A 25284-nucleotide genomic window follows, 5' to 3' on the forward strand; every position below is an offset into this window, starting at 1 on the left:
TAATGAGAAAAGGGAAATCAGATGTGAGTTAAGTTTCTGCACACAGACTTATAATTTTCCTCAGTGAATATAAATGCTTATGTGAAAGTATCATTAAAAAAAGTCTGAGAACTGAGTATTTATTAAGTCTTGGCTTCCTCTGGGCCCACAAGAAAAGAACAGATGGGCACAGTAGGAGGAAAATTCACACTGAAAGCACTTTAAGTCCAGAGACTTAATAATACAAATGTTGGTGATCTTGCAGGTGCAGCTTAAGATAGGACACTAATTTTATGCTATCTGGGAAAATAACTCCCCATGGAAACTAGATTGCCACTGAAAAGCTGTGTTCTATTTCATTTTTTAAAATGCCAGTAAGAGATTTCTATGTACTTCTATATGTCAACTGAGACTTCGTTTGCTTTCTATTCAAGTGAACATGCCTGTCTCAACACCCGGTTGATTCTTGCCGCGTTTCCTCTTTATCTTTGTGATTAACGATTGTCTTCCTTTTCCAGTTGAGTATTCTCAGATTTATAGATTCCTTTGTCACAGGGGCTTGTTCTTTTCCTTTTCTTTCTGGCATCAGTAATCTTGGGATACAAGTCAAGGATCAAGAATGCCAAGGCCAATCCCAAACTAGAGTAGGGAAAACATGAGCAATAATAGTAATGGTGACAGTCATAACCACTGTTTATGAAGGCATGCAGTGTGTCAGGCACTGTGTTAGGCACTTCCAGTACATTTTCCTGTCTAATACACAAGCACACTTTCGTGGAGATACTATTATCCAAACTTTACAGCTCAGGATACTGAAGCACATATAGGGTTTAGATGATTTGCCTGAGATCTCTTAGCTGTTGATGAAACCAGAATTCTGATCCAGATCTGACTTCGCAGCTGCTGTACCTTCCATTGTTCTTCGCTAATAAGATCTAACATATGGATTTGGGGATCTGAGTAAAGCAGAAGCAACAAATAGAAAGTGAAGTTTCAGTCATCTGGCTAAGCTGAGGTCAGAAACACAGGAATAAAAAAAGCACTAAGGCTAAAATATGGCAGGTGCAGCAAGGACAGGTTAGAGTCTGGGCACTATAAGAATCTGGGAATCTCCAAACTGGATTTCTTTTCCCTTTTGTGGGAATTGGGTGTGGACAGGAAGTCAGGGACACTTGTCAGTTTAGGCATTCTAAGTAGCAATCATCTGAATTTAGGAAACCAGACATTCTCATCACCTATCTTCAAACAGTTCAAGTCATGAGAGAAAATAAGATTAAAATGATCACTGAATGTCATTTGGGAAGAAAAACTAAGGTGCTGTAGAAACATAGTCTAGTAACATTTCCAACTTGAATATTTTTGGTTAAGTTCCTAAAGACAGTATTTCTCTTGAAAAATCCCTTTTATCTGGAAAACTGACATGTTTAACCATAGATCAACTTGATGAAATATTCTGTGACCATTAAGAAGTATTTAATTCCTAATATTTGTGTGGAACCACAGAAGAACAGCCAAAACAATCTTGAGAAAGAGCACAGGTGGGGAGGCATCATGCTTCTTGATTTCAAACTATATTTCAAAGCTCTAGTAATCAAAAGAGTATAGTATTGATATAAAAAAAGATGAATGGAACAGAGAGTCCAGAAATAAATCCACACATATATGGACAATTAATTTATGACAGAGGAGGCAATAATGTATGATGGGGGAAAGGACAGTCTCTTCAGTAAATGGTATTGGGAAAACAGGACTACTTTCTTACATCATTCATAAAAATCAACCCAGAATGGATTAAAGACTTGAACATAGACTTGAAACCACAAAACTAGAAGAAAACATAAGTGAAGCTTCTTCACATTGGTCTTGGCAATGATATTTGGGCTTTGACACCAAAAGCAAAAATAAACAAGTGGGACTATATCAAACTAAAAAGCTTCTGCCCAGTAAAGGAGAAACCATCAACAAAATGAAAAGCAGCCTATCAAATGGGAGAAAATATTAGGAAATCATACATCTGATAAGGGATTAATATCCAAAAAATACAAAGAACCTCATACAACTCAGAAAAACAGTGGATTAAAAATGGGCAGAAGATCTAATCCAAGCAGACATTTTCCCAAAGAAGACGTATAGGTGGCCAGCAGGTAGATGAAAAAATGCTTTAACATCACTAATCATCAGAGAAATGCAAATCAAAACTGAGTGAGATAACACCTCACACCTGTTTGGATTTCTCATCTTCAAAAAGAGAAGAAATAACAAGTGAGGAATACTTGTGCCCTGTTGGAGAGGTAAATTAGTGCAGTCATTACAGAAAACTGGAGATTCCTCAAAAAATTAAAAATAGAACTACCATTTGACCTAGCAATTTCACTTCTGGGTATTTACCTGAAAGAAATGAAAATGCTAACTCAAGAAGATACCAGCACTCCCATGTTTATTGCAGCATTATTCACAATAGCCAAGACATGGAAACAAGCTAAGTGTCCCATCAGTGGATGAATGGATAAGGAAACACACACACTCACACACTGGAATGTTATTCAGCCATAAAAAGAAGGCAGTCCTGCCGTAACACTGAGCTCAATACAGATTAGTACTTGTCAGAGAACAGATGAGTGCTTGCCAGAGGTTGGCAGGGGGGTGGGCAAAATACGTGAAGGAGGTCAGAGGGTACAAACTTCCAGTTGAAGAGTAAAGCAGGCCTGGGGATGTAATGTATAGTATGATGACTATAGTTAATAACACTGTACTGCATACTTGAAAGTTGCTGAGAAAGTAGATCTTAAAAGTTCTCATCACAAGAAAGAAAATGTGTGACTGTGGTGATGGATGTTAACTAGACGTACGGTAATTATTCCACAATATATACAAATATCAAATCATTTATGTTATGCACATTAAACTAATATGTTTATTATCTCAATTTTATTTTTTAAAGATTGTGTTTATTTGAGAGAGAGAGCTCACAAGCTCTCTCCCCACTGAGAGAGGGAGAAGCAGACTCCCCACTGAGCAGGGAGCCTGACAGACACAGGGCTCAATCGCAGGACTCTGGGATCATGACCTGAGTCGAAGGCAGACTCTTAACCAGATGAGCCACCCAGGCTCCCCTAATTATCTCAATTCTAAGATGTATTTACAAGATATTTATAATGGGGGGAATTGTCATGTATTCGTGGGTAGGAAAAGACAGAATTTTATATCACGGTTATTTTTAAAATGTGTGCAGCAGACGTTGATATGCATGTGGGAAGCATGCAGGTATGGCTTTATAATAGTCATAATTTGATATGAATGCGTTGGTTCCACATGTCTTCCATAGACTTTCTGTCAACTCTTGGAGCATGAAGACCACTTCCCTATATAGGATATGAGTTGGTTAATTTTTCACTCAAGCATGTATCATTATGTAACGATATATTTCACTTAAAACACCATTTGGGAACAGGAAGTGGTAAAAATGATGCTAACCCAGCAGTGAGCTAGGTGAGTACACTGGGCTTTTTGTGATCAGCTGTGAAAGATCGTAAGAGGAGAAATTTAACCTTTCTATTGAAGAAAATTTCTAAACAGCCATAGAAATCAAACACTTGACCAAGAATTTTTCAGACTTCTGAAATTTGAAAATCCTTGCTTCAGTAGTAAGGTTTTAAGGGTTAATAAAAGGCATGGAGTCCTTGACTTACAGGAACACGATGGAACAGCTGGACCTGAAGAATATTGTGATCTCGCATCAGTTGCCATGGATTGCTTGGCAGTGATTCTTGGGTTGAGGGTAATGAGAAGTGCACCGTCTTAGGGAATTTATTCTGCCCCTCGCCCCATAATTGAGAATTACTCATCAAGGATTATCTCATTTTCTTCCAAATAAGGAAACCAGAGCCAGATACATGGAGTGACTTTTCTGCAGTTGACAGAGCTGGAATTTAAATCTGAATCTTCAAAGTCAGGTCCATTTTTTAGCCCTGTTCCAATTATTTGAGAGGTAGTATAAAAGGTAATTTCTGTAGGTTTGTGGCCAGTAGTCCATGCGCAGAACACACCGCAGTTACTAAAGTGAACCAGCCAGGCAAGCTTCTGTGGACTCAAAACCCCCGTCCTACCCTGAGACAAGGCATCTGGGCATAGAGTGTAGACCTGTAAATGAAAGGAGCCATCATGTCTAGTCTGCTTATCCCAAGTGTAACCCTATGAGTTTGCTATAGAAACAGATTTGTAAATTGAAGTTGATTGATAGCTGAAGGAATTTACTTTAGGCTGAAAGAAATTACTCAGATTTCTAAGTAAGGCTTTTGAGTTAAACAGTAATATATTAGCAGGTCAGCTCAGCTTTCATTGAGTTAAAAAAAACATGACCCAAGTAATAATTTTAACATTTGATCACTTCAGCTTAGTTCACAGAGACTAGAGATTTGGAATCTAAATAATGCATTGTTTCCTGACTTTGCAGATCAACTTTAGATGAGATTTAAAGATCTAGTCAAGAAAAATAGCACAGCACCACAGTCTATGCAGTGCTTCCTAAATAGCATAATTGAACTTTTGATGTTCAGGGTCTGTCCATGCAGAAGGTATGAGACTGGACAGTTAAAGTATAATTTCTTTCTCAGAACTAGGATTGCCAGTTCTGAATTTGCATCTCCCGAGGTCCTCCATAGTCATCTTGCACCCTTGTGGTAAAATCAGATACCGGAATTGTTGAAGCTCATTCTATAGCAAAAGATGTTGATAGTTGTGGTTTTTACAGTACTGATTTTTAGGCCTTCGTGTGCATAAGAATCGGCTGAGAAGTATTAAACAAGTATACTTTTGCCCTCTCCCAGAGATTCTGAGTCTCTTGGGAACCTGGGTGTGGTGGGCCGAAGGAATCTGCCTTGAACAAGTAGAGTACTGATTACCTAATCAGTCCAAAAGAGCACCCTTTGAGAAATGCTGTTCTAGAAAATAAAGGGGAATAAGAAGAGAGTACACAAAAATTGAGGAAAAAATGAAGCCATCAAAGGAAAAGAAAAGGCTGTATTGGTAGAGAAGCTGGATGGCTTGAGGGAGGTGATCTCAGATTGGTTCTGAAACTGAAACAAGGTATTCCACTGCTAATAGCAGTGGCTTTTTATCTCAGACAAAAAAGATCTGAAATTTTAAGTCTTTCTGTATTAAACATTTAGTGCTTACAATGAGCAGGTAGCTAAGAAATGTTACTTTAAAACTCAGAAATTGCTAATCAAATTTAATTTGACAACTTTTTTCTTTTGAAAAAGAAATGTAAATATATAAGATATATATGATAAAAATTTAAAAGTAGTGCATCAGTAAGATATATATATATTTTTTTTTTAGATTCCTAAAGTTGTTTCTAACCATATGATAAAGTTTAATTTATTCGTTTTGACATATAGAAAAGAGCATGGTTTCCATGAAGTGAAACCTACCTGAACCAATTTGTCAGTAGAGAAACTATTGTTCACTGAGGCCTGAAGTCATGAAACTATTAGTGGGTGCCCATTGCCTTGTTCATCCATTCAAAAAAGGTTTTTTAAATGCTTGATATGTGGAGCCACTGATCTAATTACAAAGATGACCCTAGTTCTTACCTACACTGAATTTTGGTCAAGTGAGAGATTAAGGTGGCCAAGTAGGCAATTACAATACAGAGTAATAAGTGCTTTGATGGGTGAGGTCTCAGGTGCTAAGGAACTAACAGGCCGGAGGGTGAACTCCGTTGAGGAAGGTCGAGCAGCTTCTCAGAGGAAGTAGCATCTAACATGAAATGTCAAGGCTTAGGGATTATGCATATTTTTGGTTTCTGTTTCACTTGTTACCATATCGACTGCTTTGTTGTTTGTCTTTGGAGAAGATAATCTCTGTGAATATGGTTTCTTGTAAGCTTTTTTGTTCTTGTCTTCATTGATATATTTGCAGGTTTGAATTTTTGAATATTTTTAAAAGCTGATTAATGAAAATGTTTAAAACGTGAGAACTCATTATTTAGAGGATTTTTGCATTAGCCATGGATTGACCAGTTTCTCCTTATTGCCTGTCCTCAATCAGACATTTATATAATCAGGACTTAACCAGGAATTATTGGCTTTCTGCATGATGAACCAGAACTCTCCATTGCCCTGCAGGATGATTGTTTTTAATGATTGCTGAATGATTCCCTTTCTGTCTTAGTTAAGGAAACTTTTTTTTTTATTACAACCCATAAAGCTTTTAACACATTAAGTATCACAAGCCTTTTTTGAATCATTTACCTGATGGTGATAAAAATCATTTAATCAGGTTGGTTAAAGATAAATAGCTCTTCTTCAGCATTAATGTGACCTATCCTAATGTGCTTTTTCCTTTCTCTTAAATCTAGTGGGGGTGGCTTTCACACTTTTTAATTCTGATATTTTCTTTTCAATTTTATTCTATTTCTTTTAAAGCTAAATGGAATCCTCCAGAATTCAAAAGCATTGTCACACTGTCTCCAGTTCCTCTCTTCTCATTCTCTTTTTAACTGATTTGGTTTTGCACTCTATTAATAAACTACTTTGATGAAGGTCACTGGTGACCTTCATGTTCCTAAATCTGGTGGTCAGTTCTGCGTCTTCATTTGTGTTTGCCTGTTATCAGGATTAGCACAGTTTGTCAGTCCTTCCCTTAATGACTTTCAGGACCCGGACTCGGTTTTTCTCCTACCTGGGAACATGCTCCTTCTCAGTACTCCTTGGTGGTCTCTCTTTTTTTCCTGCCACCTTAACTTTACAGTGCACCAGGGCTTAGTTGAAAGCCCACTTTCTTCTGACTGCCAGTTTGTTACTCCATGTACCTATTTAACGTCTCTGCTTGCATATCCAAAATACATCTCAAAGTTAACGGGTTCGAAACTGAATGCCTGATCTTCCTCCCTCTAAACTTAGAATCTTCCAGTGGTCTTTTTATCCTTCTCTTTGTTGAAAGCCAACAACTTGGATTCTGCCTTCAAAGTGTATCAAGGATCAAACCTCTTCTTGCCACATTCCCTCACCGGTACCCCCACTGTCCGAGTCACTGTCCTCTCTCACCTGGAAAATTGCAGAATTTGTTTCCCTGGCTTCCATACATGTTCCCCTACAGGTTTTTCTCAAAATAGCAGTCAGCACAATCCTTTTAAAAAAATACGTCACTCCTTTGCTTAGAACTCTCCATTAATGCCCCCTTTCACTCAGTAAAAGCCGCAGTCTGTACAATGACCCTACATGATCTAGCCCTGCATTGCTTCTCTCTTACTTCATTTCATTTCTTACTACCTGTTCTCTCTTGCACTTCAGCCACCTTGGCCTCCTTGTTCTTGAACATGCAGACACACTCAGTGTAGGACCTTTGCATGCATTCTTTTCTGTGCCAGATATTTATATGGCTAACTCTCTCACCTCCTTCACATATTTGTCACCTTCTCAATGAGGCCTAATAATCAATTTAAAATTGAAACCCAGCTACTCCTCCCCAACCTTCCCCCCCTTAATTCTACTCAATACTTTTCTGTAATACCAATTTTTAGCATATATATAGTAATATGAGGCAGTGAGATACTGTTTTTTGTCTGTGCCCTACCCCCTCACCCCTAACCCTTTGCTAGAATATAAGTTTATGAAGACAGGGGTTTTTGTTGCACTGAGATGTATCCTAAATGCCAAGAACAGTGCCTGGTATGTACTGGGCATTTAATAAGTGTTCACTGAAGGAAGGGAGGGAGGGAGGGAAGGTCTTATGACTTACTAATTGTTGAAACCCATTTTGAAAACTCAGTTTGAAAAATGCCGGTCTAGTGGCTAGACTCAGTCCTTAATTTTCTATTTGGGGTACTAGTATATTTTAACAAACTTTCAGGGATGAATTAAAATTTTCATTTTTTAGTTTTTAGTTAGTTTTATTCAGTTAGGTTTGGTTTGTCCAAAGTGCTTGCTGGAGTCACTCTAATAATAATCTGAATGAAAACAGTGCTTTTCTGATACTACCATTTGTGTTGTATAACTTTGAAGGCCGTCATTTACTGTTAGCAGTTTGTACTTTCAGATTTTTTTCCAGGCACAGACAGGTATTAAACCCCCATGTCAGCTTGGATTTTTGTGGACTTTGGTTGGTTTTTGCCGTGGTACTTACTTGTTTTGCGCCTAATACTCTACCATGGACACTGTGTCTTGAGATGCAGGACATGGATGCCAAGCCAGACTTGGTTCAGATCAGTTTGGTAATTTGTCAGTTACCAGACTCTAGACAAGTTACTTAAGTTTTCTTTGTCTTCGTTTCTTCATTTCTTAACATGGGAATGATGATAGTAACCACATCACACAGTGTAGTAAAGGTCAAATGCCACCAAAGCTCATATAAATGTTAGCCATCATCACTAGCATTACGCCATTGTTTGTCACAACTACATAATATCCCGTTTTGAAAGTGTAATATTTTAATCAGTTCCTGGTTTGCTGTGTATTTAGGTTCTCATTCTTCACTGTTAAACAGTAGTCACCAAGGGTGAATGCTTTGGTACATTTGTACATACAGACTTTCTGGGTCTAAACTAATAGTATTTTTCCAAGGTACACTTGTGCCAACAGTCTATCCAGTATTTGTTTCCCCACACTCTTGCTGATGCTAGATATTACCAGGCTTCAATAGCTTCATTTTCTTCTAGTATCTTACGATTGATGGACTAGTCTTTCCCCAAACCCCACGTCATACTCGCATTTTTATTCTATCTGAAATATATTGAGTTGTAGTAATCTCTTTTTCTCAAACTAGTTACTTGCAGTGCATCCCATGTCTTCCCCAGTGATTAGAAATGCTGTGGGACAGCCAAGGAAACAAAAAAAACTAAGAGACAGCCCACGGAATGGGAGAATATATTTGCAAAGGACACCACAGATAAAGGACTGGTATCCAAGATCTACAAAGAACTTCTCAAACTCAATACACGAGAAACAAATAAACAAATCATAAAATGGGCAGAAGATATGAACAGACACTTTTCCAATGAAGACATACAAATGGCTAACAGACACATGAAAAAATGTTCAAAATCATTAGCCATCAGGGAAATTCAAATCAAAACCACACTGAGATACCACCTTACGCCAGTTAGAATGGCAAAGATAGACAAGGCAAGAAACAACAATTGTTGGAGAGGATGTGGAGAAAGGGGATCCCTCCTACATTGTTGGTGGGAATGCAAGTTGGTACAGCCACTCTGGAAAACAGTGTGGAGGTCCCTTAAAAAGTTAAAAATTGAACTACCCTATGACCCAGCCATTGCACTACTGGGTGTTTACCCCAAAGATACAGACGTAGTAAAGAGAAGGGCCATATGCACCCCAATGTTCATAGCTGCATTGTCCACAATAGCCAAATCATGGAAGGAGCCGAGATGCCCTTCAACAGATGACTGGATTAAGAAGCTGTGGTCCATATATACAATGGAATATTACTCAGCTATCAGAAAGAACGAATTCTCAACATTTGCTGCAACATGGACGGCACTGGAGGAGATAATGCTAAGTGAAATAAGTCAAGCAGAGAAAGACAATTATCATATGATTTCTCTCATCTATGGAACATAAGAACTAGGATGATCGGTAGGGGAAGAAAGGGATAAAGAAAAGGGGGGTAATCAGAAGGGGGAATGAAACATGAGAGACTATGGACTATGAGAAACAAACTGAAGACTTCAGAGGGGAGGGGGTGGGGGAATGGGATAGACTGGTGATGGGTAGTAAGGAGGGCACGTATTGCATGGTGCACTGGGTGTTATACGCAACTAATGAAGCATCAAACTTTACATCGGAATCTGGGGATGTACTGTATGGTGATTAACATAATATAATAAAATAAAATAAAAATTGTACACTTCTGGGGTGGGGAGGTGGGTTTGGTTCATTGAACAGAGAAATGTAGAAATTTGGGGCCTAACTGGGCCAAAAGCGTTCATTGAAAGGTCTGACGATGGAGGCAATGGTTAGAAATTTGGACAAAAACTGGGAAAAGAACAAATGATTGAGTAATATAATGAGGACAACATAGGCGTTAATTATATAATAAAAGAAACAATGTGCCCCCCCCCAAAAAAAAAAAAAAAGAAATGCTGTGGGATTAAATTCCCATATATTCCTCAACCTCTTTATAGACTCTTACTCTCACTATTGCCTGACCATTCCTATAAAGTACCGTCTGATTTTAATCGCTGTATCTCACACCTTTTGATATAGTCATAGCCCTACTACACACACTTAAGTATATACAACTTTGTTCCCCTGTTTAGGAACGATTATTTTTCCAGGTAAGTTTTAGAATCATTTTACTGGGTTTTAAACAAATACCCACTGGAATTTTGTGTCAAAACTGTTAAAGGTATAGATTAATTTGGAATGAACTTGTATCTGTACAGTATTGGGGGTAAAACTTAAAAATGTCCATTTACTTATTCAGGGCTTTCATTTTTTGATGTGTCTTACATATTTGTTGTATTTTGCTGTGTTTTCTGTAGTTTTTGTTACCATTTTGAACATGGTTTTTCCCCCCATTACATAGTTTAATACAAGATGGATTACATGTACATGTAAGGCATATGTGTGTACATATCTTACATCCACGCATCCTTCAACTCTTGAATACTTACGCAGTTCTTTTAGATTTCCTAACCTTACAGTCACATCATATGCAAATAATAAATTTCATCTTCCTTTGTAATGTTTATACCACTCCTTTTTTCTTAATTTGTTGTAGCAGCTAGACTCTAGAATGATGTTAGGTAATAGTGATGATAGCAGGTATATGTTGATTCTGTGTATGTATAATTTAATTGAAAAAATTTAATTAATGGCTTTATTGTGTTGATCACATTATTAGCTCTAATTAGCCTTTCTTCAAGTCTTGTTTTATATTAAACCAGAGAGTACGACTTTGGAAATTGTAAGATCTTTTGCTACTCTGGAAACTACAAGAACGTCGTCTTTGGCTAATAATGAAAAGAGTAATAACTCTCTGAATTCTTAGAAGTTTACACCAACATGAAGGATCTACCCTGTCCAAGCAAATGCCATATTAAAGGTTATGACTATAAAGTTTGATTTCAAAATTTTATGACATGCCATTTTTTCTAGCGCCCTGAAAGTGAGTAATAGGCTGGGCTTTGCCTACCTCGATACTCAGTTTGCTAAGCTGCAGACAGATGCTAGGTGTGGCTGCCTGAAGCCTGGGACACTAGTTCTCATGGTGCTGCCCATGTGAATTCTACCTCACCTTCTGCCCCTCCCAGCAAGACAGTGTCAGTGATTCCTTGGACCCAGGAAATGCTGATCTTGGCGATCTGAGTAGGACTAAAGGTTAAGTGTAACAGATTGTTCAAGTGTATCTGACTTTGTTAACTCTTTTAATAGTTTAACTCCATCTGGGCAATGGAAGGGCAGACATCTTAAATAATGGCAAACGTAATCAAGAATTAAATGTGTTGGCTTAGTTTTCTTTGACCTGTTAGTTGCCTTTCATCCCCCAGATAAAGATTACTTAGTACTTTGGATAAATATTTTGTTGTTGTGAGAGGAGGAAGAGAAGATTTTATACGTTTTCTTAAAACTAGGCAAAAGTTTATTTTTGTCCACCCCTACCTACCAGTTTCCATATTTATTGGCTGTTTGACATTTTTTTAATTTTTAGGTTTGGGTTTAAATTTTATTTTAAACCCAGCTTAATTTCTCAGTAGTCTTTGCCTACTTAGCTTTATATCTTTTAGCTAACTTAGTAATATTAATATTTTTCCCAGGTTTTTAATTATGAAAAATGTCAAACCTAAGTTGGTTATCTTGTAGAATGGTCCACATTCTGGATTTGTCTGAGTGTGCCTTCATGATTGATATAAGAACTTAAAATCATCTTAGTCTTCCATTACTGAAGTCCCATTTGCTGAGAATAATTTTTATACTTGTGTCTTGGCACTTAATAATTACTAATATTGACCTGATTCCATTTCATTCTGTTACCGAATATGATCTTAGTGGAGAGATCCTATAAGTAATGGTTCTTGAGAACAGGATCCTAATTTTAGAAGATCTGTGTTCTCTCCATTTCTAACAAAGATTTCCTCTGTGGCTTTGATTGAGTTATACAACCATTCCACCTGTGCTATATCAAACACAGAGGATTGCTTACCTCTTGTAAAGTTTAGTGGATTTACTGACTGATGTTCATAAAGCTCATAGAAGATGTAAAGCATAGCTAAAATGACAATAATTAGAGAAATGATTGTGATTTTTTTTTAATCCTTTCAGACAAGCTTTCATTTAGCCTATGTGTTGTATCCTCAGCAGACATTCCGTCTCATACTTAGATCAGAAGAAAAGGGCCACTAACCTTAAATGCCTGCTGGGTGGTAAGCACTGTGCTGGAGTCTCAAATGCATCTTTTCACTTAATTAATTTTTAAGCCTCCATTTAACGTGTGAGATATGTGAATTCTTATTTCCATTTTATAGACAAGGAAACCAGCGGTCAGAGGGGTTTAGTAGCTTGTCTGTATTGCAAACGTCGTGTACATGCCGCCGTCAGGCTGTGAGTGTGGACCTCTGTACATTTTCCAAGTTGGGCTTCATTGTGAGAACTTCTCTGAATACTTCTGAAATGTCATGTGTGTTGAAGAAGATCTCTTCCCCCCAATTTGGTAGCTACTAGTGAAGAATTTACACCGTCTTCATCTGACCAGAAACATGTAGTATGCAGACAGTGTTTTTTAAGTGTATTACTTTTCCAGTTACAGTATATCTCCTGTCACTGATTCTGTTCTAGGATGTTGGCAAAGGATGAACTGATGACCATACTTCAGAAATGTTTCCAGGTTTTTAAGTCCTCTTCTGAAAAGCAGCTTGGGAGCACGGCAAAGAGAATAGAGGAGTTTTTGGCCCAGTTTCAGAGTCTTGATGGTGAGAATATAATATCTTGCCAATTCTACTGGCTATGAGAGTCATTTTGGTAAAATAACATGGAGAATCCCACTTTCCGATGTTTCAGAGATTAAGAGATAAGTAGTTCATGGTCAGTCAGCATACCAACCCTCAGAATATCAAATCTTGACCACAAATAAGACAAATGGTTCTCTTGCAGATTTGGCTTAAACAATGAAAATCATCAAATGGGCAGGAAAAAAAATTCTTTCCCCAGATGGACAGTTTAGAGGACTTACCTTTTAAAAACAAAAAGGCAACAAAAAGAAAAAAGATTAGAGAGAGTAGCAGGGCTTTGTAATTAAGGACTCTTTTTAGATGTTTTTTCTTAAGCATTTCATCAAGTTCTTTATAGATTTCAAAAACACTGCATAAATCGTTTGTAAGCCTGAAAAATTAATAGCCGTGAATCATTTTCACAGCATTGAGGCTCATTGGTATGCTGATTACCAAGATATGCATGAGGTTGGCTTTAATCGGATTTATAAAAGCTGGAATCTCGCAGTCCTAAATGAACTGAGGCAGCCTGCCATTCCCAGCGTTGGAGTGGTACAGTTCCCTTGGTTTTGCCTGACTGCCGTGCCGCCATTTCTGTGTGCTGAGGGCAGGTGTAGCCTGATTGTGTATAGGTAGCCACGTTCTGTGTTCTAATGCAGCCGGACTTCTGTGTTCTCACGGGGCACCGTGGACTGATACTGATCATTCACTTTTCGTGGGCTCTTCTCTCGCTCTCGTTGTAGCACTAAAGTATGGCATTCTTTAGGTAAGACAAAACGAATGTGCACCCTTTATTTCCCCCCGGTTAGGGAAATTGCAATTTGGGAGGTTGGGGGAAAGAGGCAGCTTGGTGTATAAGCACGTAGATGGGACATGGCATGGTGAAAATAGTTCCCTTGGAATGTCTGTATCAGTCCTTTCTAGGATGTTTGGCAAGTGAGTGGTCCTTTGTCTTGAAAATCCTTTGGATTAAAGGAGACTGCTTTTGCCGAAATCCCTCCGTATCTCTCCACAGCTGAATGCTAGGTACCTGATGAGTGCTTAGTCCGTGGAGATGAAGAGACAGTTCGCTCACCTGGAGTGACATGAGCAGCCAGAATGAGGAAGTGCAGTAGTAAGAGGATAAAGGACTCGAAATTAGTGTAACAGCAATCACTGAGTTCAGTTACAAACAGACACTAATGCCCGGGAAGAGACTGTAACTTGCTCTAGGTCCCACAGAGAGCCCGTGTTAGCACCCAGGCTAGAGCCTGCTTCTCTTAAACCAGCCCATTGTTTTGTTTGGTTTTCCCCTCTCATTCATAATTTAAATGCCCCTTAACTGTGGTCACTGGGACAGTGAGGGGACACCCTTAAAGACATAAATTAGGTAAAAGACTTAATATAAGTAAATTAGGTAAATTTCAATCTTTTACAAAATTGGACTCAGATTTTTATAAAATAAAACTTTAGATATTATAATAAATTAAGCTGGTGAAATAAATTCTGTGATGTGCTAAATAAAGGAATGCAGGTTTTAGAAATGGGAAGGTTGGAGATTAAGATCATTAACGTTCGAAAGGTGAAAAATTTTAGTAGTTGGAGCAAAACAGTGTCTTGAAGAAATGTCTGTGTTTCTCTGTTCTCAAAATGATACACTATTAATAAGTGAGATTAACCCCCCATTGGACAAGTACAGATATCTGACTGTGTGCTATTCCTGCTTCCTTAACACTTATGCATTTTACAGTCTGGGTTTAAATTACATTTGGAGGGCTAAGTAGGTCAGAGTGTCATAGCAGATTTATTTTTAAGGCTCTGCTATGTGTTAGTGGGACAAAAACTTTATTAGATATTTTAATCTTAAATTATATCTTTCTTGAACCAAAAATGATCCATAGTGAAGAAATGTATTGAGACCGACGCACAGTCTGCGGCTACGTCCTCTTGTCTTAGATTTAGTCCGGATACGCCATGGGAGCGTGAGGTTCCGAAACCGGCCTTCACTGGGACAGGGTTTTTAGAGCCTCGCGCCCTCTGCAAGACAACCACACCTTCTACCAGATTCGGTTTTCTGTTCCCTTTGGTAAACAGCCATGGTGCACCTTGTTTTAGTACATGATGTCGAACGTTTTACACACTACGTTTTTCCTACTCAAATAGCTTGCGTCAAAGAGAGTGAATTGGAAGGTTGAGGCCAGTCTGCCGGGGTGTAGGCTTGTGGTGCTGACCGTCTTGGCATAATCAAAGGAGTACAGTTTAAATGTGTCTGTTGTTTAAAGGCTGTTTATAACAGCACAAAGATTTGGAGCTTTTTGCTCTTGGCTTTGGGGCTGTATGTTTGTACTTTGTTTTGCTTTCATTGTGGTCATGTTTTTAAAATCCAGTAGCTGGTTTTTTGAAGCCATCTCTGCAGCATAATTTGTGTAATATTTATTGACCTTCAGCTTCCTGGAGAAATCATTTATTTGATGGGACCTTGGTCCCTTGCCACATAGAAAAAAAAATAGATGAAACTTTATTTCCCTTGGAGTAGTAGAAATACTTGTTCTCTTTGACTTGGATGGATTTAACCTAGTTGCTGTATATTGGTTTTGCATTAAAAATTAGAAGCCAAAGAAGAAGAAGATACTTCTGGGTCACAGTCAAAGGGGCTTCAGAAGACAGACCTCTATCATCTTCAGAAGGTAACTTTTCCTTCCAGCTGCATCCTGGCACTCCTTGTTTTCAGTGCATGGTCTAGGTTAGCTCTGCCTAAATGTTTTTGTTTTTATTTTTAAGCCGCAGCCGGGAACAAAGCAGATTTTGTAATTCACTTATAAATTGAACATCTATAAATTGAACATCCTGTTTATCCGATCCATTGCCATCCTCATGCTGTATTTATGAAGCCTGGAATTTACTAGCCAGCATAGGTGGAAACTGTTCCTTTAGCCTCAGAGAGAAAAAGAGAATCAACTACTAGTAAGGAAAAACTGGGAACACTGTTGCAAAAAGGAATCTGATTATTTATCCTATGTATTTGTTTTTGTTTATCAAACAGAGAAATCCAAAAGACCCTAGCCCATTAATTTTAGATGCTTTTGATTTTTTTTTTAATGCATATTCAGTAGAGAGCAGAAACTGATCCACAGTATGTCCAACATAATCTTTTTCAGATACTTCTAACTTTAGGATCTGGGTTTTCAAAGTAAAGGTCCTTCTTTGTATCATGATACCGAGTTATGATAAATGTAGAGTAAACTTTCAACCAAAGCAAGACAGAACACATTGAATTTATTTTGTTTAGATGGCCAATTTTTCCCCTTAACACTTTTAAGTCTTTCTCTTCATTGAAGAAGTAGGCACTCTACCATAACAGCAATGAAGCGAGCTATCCTTTTTCTCCTTGCCTGAGAATCCACTTGATAAATACTTGAAGTAAGAGCACTTAGGAGACATTCTAGACCTTAAAAATAATAAACAACCCATTTTGATCTGGTTCTTTCTCTACACATTCTGTGTATGGACCCAGCACTCCCTGTGAGGAATTTTCTGTTGCAGAATCACCAGAAAAAAATATGTTCTTTCATCCATAGTCCTTACTCGAAATGAAGGAGTTAAGAAGAACAAGTAAGAAGCAGACCAGGTTTGAAGTACTCAGAGAAAAAGTTGTCAGCTTCATTGACAGTCTGGTGAGGTGAGTCTCTGTTGCTCTTAAAAGCTAAAAATCAGGCTATTTTCCCAACACAACTGGGGTGACAGCTGTCCATAGCCAGTCCAGGACACTTTCTCCTAGATTAGGCTTTGTGCTTTCCGGGTCCCTCCATCCAGCTTAGAATTGTAATTTTGATTCATTTTTCATCCTTATTAAGATGTATTAAGATGTCTGATGAAATGACTAATTCAGTCCTTTACTGCCAGTTCAAGAATACAGTTAAATTTAAATTTAATCTAGGCTGGAGTTGTGGTTGGGATGAGGGTGAAAACAGAAAGTGTTTTCCCCCTTTCTAATAACAGAATGCTTGCATTGCACTTCATCCTTGCTTTGTCTTTGCTGGGAGTGTGCTGGATCGGGCCACGCCCCGAGGACAGAGCAGGCTAGCTGTAATGTCCTCTTTAACCAGAGTAAAGGACTTCTAATTCTAAAGAGTACCAGTGCAACTTATTATCAGCACTAAATTCATGTTGAGAAATGTACTCATAGTAATTTGGAAGTCCATTAGCCCTGCGTGTATCTTAAGATGATTCCATTTTGGGAAACCCAAATCATTCTAATTCACGGATTTCCCAAAAGCCAGTTCTATGTAGGTGTGTGAAATTACCCACCAAAAAGCTGCCTTTCAGGCAGTTAGGACATGCTATAGAAAAAACAAGAAATGTGAAAAATAAAATGATTTAATAGTTAAAAAATAGGAAAAAAAACTTATTTATCATTACTTCTTCTGTTTTTTAACAGCAGTTCAAACAGCAGGCTAGGCATTAAATAAAATCAAGTACTGACTGAAAAGAACAGCTCAGTCACTGAAGACAGAGAGTAGTTTTCTGATAAATTACCTGTCTTCTTAAAAGTGAAAAGTTCCATTTTCCAGGACACTTGGGAACAGGGTAATTGTTCCTAATCATGGGGGAGAAATTACTGATGTCACGAAGGAGGTCCAGGTGATCAACCAAGCATGACAGAAGGAAGGTTAAAGTGAGAAATGCATCCTGTACAAGTGATGCAGTACTGAACTGACCTTCTGGCCAGAACTGACCTTCTAGAACTCATACAGTGAACCTTGCCCTGCTGGGCTTTCCTCTTCTGGTAGTGTCTTGCCCCAAGTATCTGGCTCCTTTCTTTTACCAACTTGTGACCATTGCTATTGCTGAAAAAAATTACAGTGTATTTTAGCGTAATTTATAGGCCAAATGTCAGGTTCCTTTCTGAATTCCCAGAAATCCCAAGTTGCAGGCTCTGAAATCAAACAACATTCCTTTTTGATCTTTGACCATGATCTTTGACCTAATTGAGTCTGACTTTTTACCTTTCTGAGAAGTCACTGAAATAAAGGTGAGCATGACTGAATTGTGCTGTGTTGTGAAATCACAAAATTTTCCATACCAGGATTTACTATCTTTATCAAGATTGACTATCTCAGGCAGGATGAGATTAGGACTATAGCATGTTAGAGCCAAAAGAGACCTAAGGAGTCATGTGGCAGCTAAAACCCAGAAAGAAGCCAGGACTTAATGGAAAGTCGCACAGTCCTGGTCTGCTAACATTAAGCAGAAGTCCCTCTCTATCGCTCCGTATTTTCTCCAGGGAGGCCACATCACCGGTGTTTGAACAGAGCTTGGAGTCCTGGAGAAAAGACATTAGTTAAAGATAAATAGAAGCAGTAGACTCCAAGAGACAGAGTTCCCAGTTTACCACGAGCAGTTCTTGATGAAACTCCTGATAAAGGAGAATAAAAGTGCTACTTTCTACATTACTGTTTTTATCAAAATACAAGCTTCAACTTTGTAGCCCTTGTTGATACTAAGTGGTTCCTCCCCATCCCCTCAAAACCACCTCTCTTTCGTTCAGGAACTCTGATCTGAATCCAGAATGAGCACCATGCAGTGCTCTGGTGCTGGGCTCACGGCTTATTTCTTCTCACAGCAAGTACGCTGCAGTAGATTTCTGTGCTGATTTCCACATTTGCAGTTGGACAGAAATTCTCATGTATGATGTTGTTTTGTCACTTGTGGTGGTCAACTAATGTTCAGTGTGAACAAAATACAGGCAAATATTTTTTTTTTGCCTCTGATGGAGGTTTTTCGAGGATATCCAAAAAGGCCTTTTGCCTTGGGAATTATCTGAATTTCTAAACATTAAATATAAAGATGTTAAAAAGAGAGAAGAGTACAAATGTGAGATAATAATTTTTCTTGAAATCGACTCTGCTTGCTTTGTTTGATTTCCAGCCCTTATTACGTAGCAGGACTTCAACAGGGTCTTATTTAATGAGTCATTGTAATGACTGGGGAGAAACAGCCTAAGGTTGGTGTAGGAAGAATTTATGGTCAGAAATTACAAAATGGATAGGTAGCCAGCAAGGGAGGCAGTTGATGTTACAAAACCCATGCCAGAGGCTACAGCTAAATTAACTTGAGTAAGAGGTTAGCAGTACTTAAGGTATAGAATGCTGATCCTTAGGGCCAAGTCAAAACCACATGCTTTGCAAATGGGTTTTATTCTGCTTTACTCTGGGGAAGGAGCCCTGGGATCTATAAGTGGAATGAGCACGGGGCCAGGAGTTCTCTTGAGATGGGGAGGAGTGACATACATGGTTAATACCCTCTTCACTTCCTCTCTTCCTCAAAGCCACTGACCAAACAGGTGGAGCAAGTGTAGTGGGATTTTCTCCCAGGAAGGGAGAAAGCCAGGACACCAGGAAGGAGGGTAATTTCCCTGTTGGCTGGGCAGAGGCAGCTGCTTTGTTCTGCCTGCACTTGGTGGGAAAAGGAGCTGACACAAATCCGTCATGTGGCCAAAATATTTAAAGCCCAGTACAGGACTAAGCCCCCAAATCTTCATGAAGGCATGTGAGTTAACTACTTTAATCAAGTTAGTGACATACTACTCTTACCTTTGGGTTGTGTTTGCCAAAGTTTCTCCCTTCCAGTTTGCTCCCCTCTAGGCCACCCAAGAGTGATGTCACTGTCATGGCACAGGCAAGCTGATAGGCTCATCAGACACTGAAAGTGAACTTTTTAATGCTTTATTTCCTAAGTTAAGATTTCATTAAAATTCGGTTGTCATCTAACTCATAAATAGGAAAAAAAAAAAAAGTGGTTTGTTTAACGGAAATCTTAACGATGAATAATTTGCTTGTTTTCCAATATTCTGAAGCTAAAACTTAGCCTTTTCTGCCTTCTTAAAGTAAAATTTAATTCTAACATAGAAAAACCTTCCAGGTATCATTTCTATGAAATGTATCAATTGAAACATTTTCTGTGATCCAAAAAGAATTTCCTAAATTCTTAATCCCAGGTCTAAGGCCTGTGTTTAAACGTACTGTCGAGAGCTAAATGTTGTGGTAAGGAATGTGACTATCTCAGTTTTCTAAATAATTACTTTAAGAAAGTATTCATTAATACTGTAAGAAATTCTACCTTTAAGGTTTTGAGGAGAAACGTAACTTAGGTACATTCGCTCCTAAACGTTTAAATCAGAACTGAAATATGGTTTCTTAAACTCGAATGAATATGAAAGTTTTAAAAAATTACATTGGAAGAGGTACAGTTATGACTGAACCTGTACTAACTTCGCTATTTGGCTTTTGTTCCATCTGTTTGGTTTTGGTTGTTGATTTTGCTTTTTAAGTTAATTGTTCAGTCTTCCACAGAGGATTGACAAAAATGTTACACTGAAAATAAACCTGTGCTTATCTAAAAGCGGACACCTCACTTGGGCTGTTTCAGAGACTACCTTCTGCCTCCAGACACACAGCCTCTGCACGAGGTGGTGTACTTCAGTGCCGCCCACACCCTGCGTGAACACCTGAACGCTGCTCCGAGAATCGCCCTCCACACTGCGCTCAACAACCCTTATTATTACCTCAAGGTAAAAAGCAGATTCAGACCCCACAAAAATACTGTAAATTTGCAGTCCTAAGTAGTGGGGAGTTGGTAGTGCAGGATTATACCTCTTCCAGGTTTTTTAAAAAAATTTTTAGACTCCATAAAAACCTATGAAGAATGTTCCAGTGTACCATTTCCTATTCCAAAATAGCACTCAAGCTAGCATGGTGAGCATTGCAAGAGAGTACTGAGTGGGAACATATAAATCAGTGGTTTTCAATGATGGTGGTAGTGGGGAGCTTGAATAATTTCAAATTTAAAGCACAAAGTATTTTTATTATATAAACCACAAGTTAAAATTCTTCTCTTTAATGATAGGTCACAGAAGAGATCTGGTATGATTTTAGGAGTCTTTGGGAGATTTAGTACAATCTCTGTGTGTATTTATGTGTGAGATACTTTCTCAGTAAAGAACCGTGGATTTCGAATAAATTAAACACTGATTGTTGCGGTGCCTGGGTGGGTCGTCAGTGAAGCGTCTACTCTTGGTTTCCTCTCTGGTCGTGATCTCAGTGTTGTGAGATCGAGCCCTGTGTTGGGCTCCACTCTCGGTCCAGAGTCTCCTTGAGGATTTCTCTCCTCCCTCTGCCGCGCCCCCCCCCCCCGCCAAATAAATAAAAACAAACACACACTAATTGTCTTCGTAGGGGTTAGTTAGGCTCTGCAGTGTTTGACAACATAGTCTTTTCTTTGAGAGCTAACTTACAGCCCTGGTAGTGATGTGTTGGTATTAATAGAGTGTAATTATTGCTATAATTACAAATGTTGCAAGTGCCATTTTAGTGAAAATCCCCAAGGAAGTCCATAAATTTTTTATGGAAACCAGAAATGCATTAGGGTCTCAGAAATTGATAATGTATGATTATAATGAAAAAAGAAGTAATTTGATTAAAATGAAAAATACGCGTTTCTTCTGATCCTGAGTATTCTTCTGGTGACTAGGAGCTAAGGGGATTATGGTGAAGACCTAATCCTAAACAAGAACTAGGTAACTGCTGGGGAGTAAATGCAGCTCACTAAATAAAGGAAACCAAAGACTCCACTTACTGGCTTACTAAATTTAGTTTGGGGGTTCATTAATGTCTGCTTTTGTTCCTAATCATTTCTAAAAAGTAGTCATCTTAGTTTACTGTTGTTTTTAGAATGAAGCACTGAAAAGTGAAGAAGGCTGCATTCCGAATGTCGCCCCGGACATCTGCGTCGCATATAAACTGCACCTGGAGTGTAGCAGGCTGATCAACCTTGTGGACTGGTCAGAGGTAGGCCATGGGGAGCAGAGCAAGTTATCTATTTGTCTAACCATCTGTGACAGTTCCCTTAGGGTCTTTATACTTTCGGGACTTGGGAACTCATCTTTCTTTTTTTTTTTTAATGCCCTATTCTTTTGTTTGGAGAGCATAAATGACCTCATACTGTAAAGTCTCCTCCAGAAAAGCAGCTAATTGCTCAACAGTCTCACTCCACGTCCCTTGCACTGATTCCACACCTCACCAAGCCAGTTCTGTGTTCATGCCAGGTCAGAATAAGTACGTGATCTAACCCCACCGTTAACAGTGAGCAAAAGCTAAACAGTGCACGTTTGTTCTGTTTTCCCGCTAAATAAAAGTGATTAACTAGCATTTCCTTTATCACAAAAAAAGAAAAAAAAATACTGGAATAACTATACAACAGATTTAGCAATCAGGAAGTGCAAGGAATACATGGCAAGGCAATGGAAGACTGTAGTTACTAAGATAGTTTCTTTCCATACTCAGAAGGGTATTACAAAGTTAACTCTGTTGAAGGCCTTATTTAACAGATGTCACCATTTAAAAATATGCATAATTGGCACCTTATAAGAAGAGAAGTTTTGAGAATATGAAATTCGGTGTAATATTTTAAAAATGTGCCCCTATCAGCGGCAGCAGTGCTTGACCTGGCTTTGTACAGTCATCAAGTGCAATAAAAAGTATTTGGCAATAGTAGAGATTTTTATTTTCTTCTGTCTTGTCTCTCAAAAGGCTTTTGCAACAGTTGTGACAGCTGCTGAAAAAATGGATGCAAATTCTATAACCTCAGAAGAAAGGAATGAAATTATCCAGTATCCTTTTAACAAACCAGTTTTGTAATGTCCAAGTATACATAAAGTATAAGTATATAGTTTCTCTAGACCTACAACGGAGATTTATAAAGACATTTTCCAAACAACCTTATTGTTAATATTAACCATACCATCCTGGAATAACTCGTTTCTAAGTATCTATTCTGAATTTAATCTAAAATGAGACCAAATGTAAAATATTTGGTCTAAAACTTCTAAGGTCATGCTCCAGAATTCAAAAATGTCCAAAAACTGTCGTTTTTGCAATTCTCTATTTTTCTGTGATTATATACTTACAGAAATTGAAGGGGAAGCAATTTTTATAGTGTATGAAAAATTAGAATTAGGTAAGCATTAGGTACTTTACCATTCATGTCTTAATGAAAGTGGATTCTAATTACATTTGATGTTTTCCAGTAAGGGCTATAGTTTAATTTAGCATATGTATCTGAACTGTACTGCAGTTTAGCAAGTGATGTTTTAACATTGAGATTTCAACCTCTTTTTGTCAAAAAATGTAACGTAGTGAATTTCCTTAGCCATAGCCTCCAGTGCTCGGTTTATTAGAGCTGTTTCTGAACTAGAACTTTTAGGATTTATAAAACCTACCAAACAGAAGACTGACCATGTGGCAAGGCTAACATGGGGAGGCTGCTAGAAAGCCAGTGAATGAAGCCAGAAGTTACCACATTAAGCTTAAGAGAAAAAGGAGACCAGTCATATTTACATACCACCAGAAGACTGTTGGTGAGAAATGTGTAATCCTTGTGTGGTGTCTGATCAGAAAGTAGACTGTTAACCCCAAAGGGGAATATATCAAAACACCTTTCGAATACTTTAGAACCCAACAAATGACATGCTTACATTGTAACTAAAACTTCTCCACATTATCACTGTAACTTTCATAGTCATTACTAAATTATAAATACATTGTTCTTGAGCACACATAGTTTATAATGATAATAAATTCTTTATCCAGGAGTATAAATCTGTTAGTTGATTTAATATCACTCATTCCTGCTCCCCCAGTTTCTTGGACTGGCATTCCTCACTTTAGTAAATTGTATAGTAAGATAAATATCCTGAAGGTTGATTTCTCCTAATGACTGACTTATATAGGTTCTAAAACTGCCTCTGCTGCCCCATTTTTTTTAGTCTAAAAACTTAAAAAATCCCAAGCTCTTTGTTACACTTAAAGGCAGTAAATATTCTACTTTAGGATGACCTGTCGTGGAGTTGTAGAGCCTTTAAGACCTTTGCAAATCAAATCTCAATCTTATAAAATCCAGCTCAGGAAAAAGTAAAACCCAAATGAAATGACATCTGGATGGATCTCTTCCATGACAAGAACTCATCAAGACAATGAAACAAAGATACCCCCAAGTTCATTATTTAATGTTCTACTCCCATGAGAATTCTGGGACATATCTTTAAGAGTATTCACTAACTTAGAAAAATTACCATGTAAATATGACCACGAGGAAAACATCCAAATTCAGTAAAAATTATCTTGGGTCACAAACATTAGTGCTATGTAATTGTAGGCCTTTTTTGTGTGTGCTTTGAAGACAAATTTGATGTATAATTACTTTAAAATTTTTATAAAGAAATTGATAGCTTAAACCTCAATTCTGGAGTGTGAAGAATGTATCATATAGTATAGAGTCTCTTTGTCCTCTGGCAACATGATGGGCTGAGGTGACATTAATGGGTAACTGCTGCCTTCCCCCTCTTCCTGCTGCAAAAACTTAAAAAATGTTAAATTCACTATATCCCAAAAACAAATTGTCGGAATGTTGCCTGGCTCAAAAAGAAATGGAAATTTGAAGGTACCAAATACAAAGAACTGCATGCCAGAACAGAAAGCATCTAGCCCGGTAGAGCTTTGAGAAAGACAATTACCAGAAAGCATGACTGAGAGGACTGTCTTCTCATCTTAATCTGGAAGACGCCAGGGTTTCTTATGGAGTAATAAACACATGTACATAGGTGCACAGAGCTGTCAACTTGGAAATAAGGAATTTATGAGATGCAAACACAAACATCAACACCATATGGGAAGAAACTGGACAAATCGAGGCTTTTGACACTTTGGAATCCATGTGTTAAAGGCAGAGCCTCTGCCAAATGGGTATGTTTGGAGCAGAGACTCCATTTCTATTCTGTGAGGTCTCCATGACTCACCTTCATGGCAACTAGCTCTGTATTTTTTTCAATATTCTATAGTCCTTCCCCTGTAGAAGTGTACTGTCATGTGTTTCATTTTTGATAACAGTTGGTAAAATCTAAGGAAAGAATGTATGAATGATTTTGAGCATTTTCCACCTGTTGCCTTATTTAAGTGAGGCAGTCAGCAATGGGAAAGGTTCTCTAATATTCTGTGCTTAATACGAAGACACCATTGATATGTACAACAGTGGGATTTCTTCCAGCTTTCCAGTGGTGCCAATGAGCAATATGAATTTCAAGACTCATATAGCAAAATGCTTACACATTAGATACAGAGGAACTGGCCTCATACAGACCAGATTTACCTCTGAGGCACCCTGAGTAGTAGTAGCCTGTTGGGCACTTAGTTGAATTCATGCTACCTAAATGCCTATCATATAGTAAACCACTTTTTCTCACTACCATAAAGATTAGGTAAGAGTAGCAGGATGGAAACTGTTGTTTTTATAGTGGATACCCAAAACTATAAAATTAAAGCTCA

General features: G+C 38.1%; 1 protein-coding gene across 2 annotated transcripts in view; it reads left to right on the forward strand.

Moving 5' to 3' along the window:
• ORC3 (origin recognition complex subunit 3) overlaps positions 1-24203 on the forward strand; it is a 59127-nt gene extending 34924 nt beyond the window's left edge. Inside the window, exons 14-20 of one of the 2 annotated variants that reach the window (XM_019806249.2) lie at positions 12777-12910; positions 15518-15594; positions 16486-16586; positions 20336-20477; positions 21637-21753; positions 22495-22574; positions 23120-24203. In XM_019806249.2, coding sequence (XP_019661808.2) covers positions 12777-12910; positions 15518-15594; positions 16486-16586; positions 20336-20477; positions 21637-21753; positions 22495-22574; positions 23120-23141 — 673 coding nt within the window. In that variant the 3' untranslated portion in view covers positions 23142-24203. The remainder of the gene's footprint in view (positions 1-12776; positions 12911-15517; positions 15595-16485; positions 16587-20335; positions 20478-21636; positions 21754-22494; positions 22575-23119) is intronic. The other variant, XM_002925520.4, reaches the window with a different exon arrangement.
• Positions 24204-25284: the final 1081 nt, after the last annotated feature.

The sequence above is a fragment of the Ailuropoda melanoleuca genome, chromosome 10 (assembly GCF_002007445.2).
Source record: "Ailuropoda melanoleuca isolate Jingjing chromosome 10, ASM200744v2, whole genome shotgun sequence".
Classification (NCBI taxonomy): domain Eukaryota; kingdom Metazoa; phylum Chordata; class Mammalia; order Carnivora; family Ursidae; genus Ailuropoda; species Ailuropoda melanoleuca.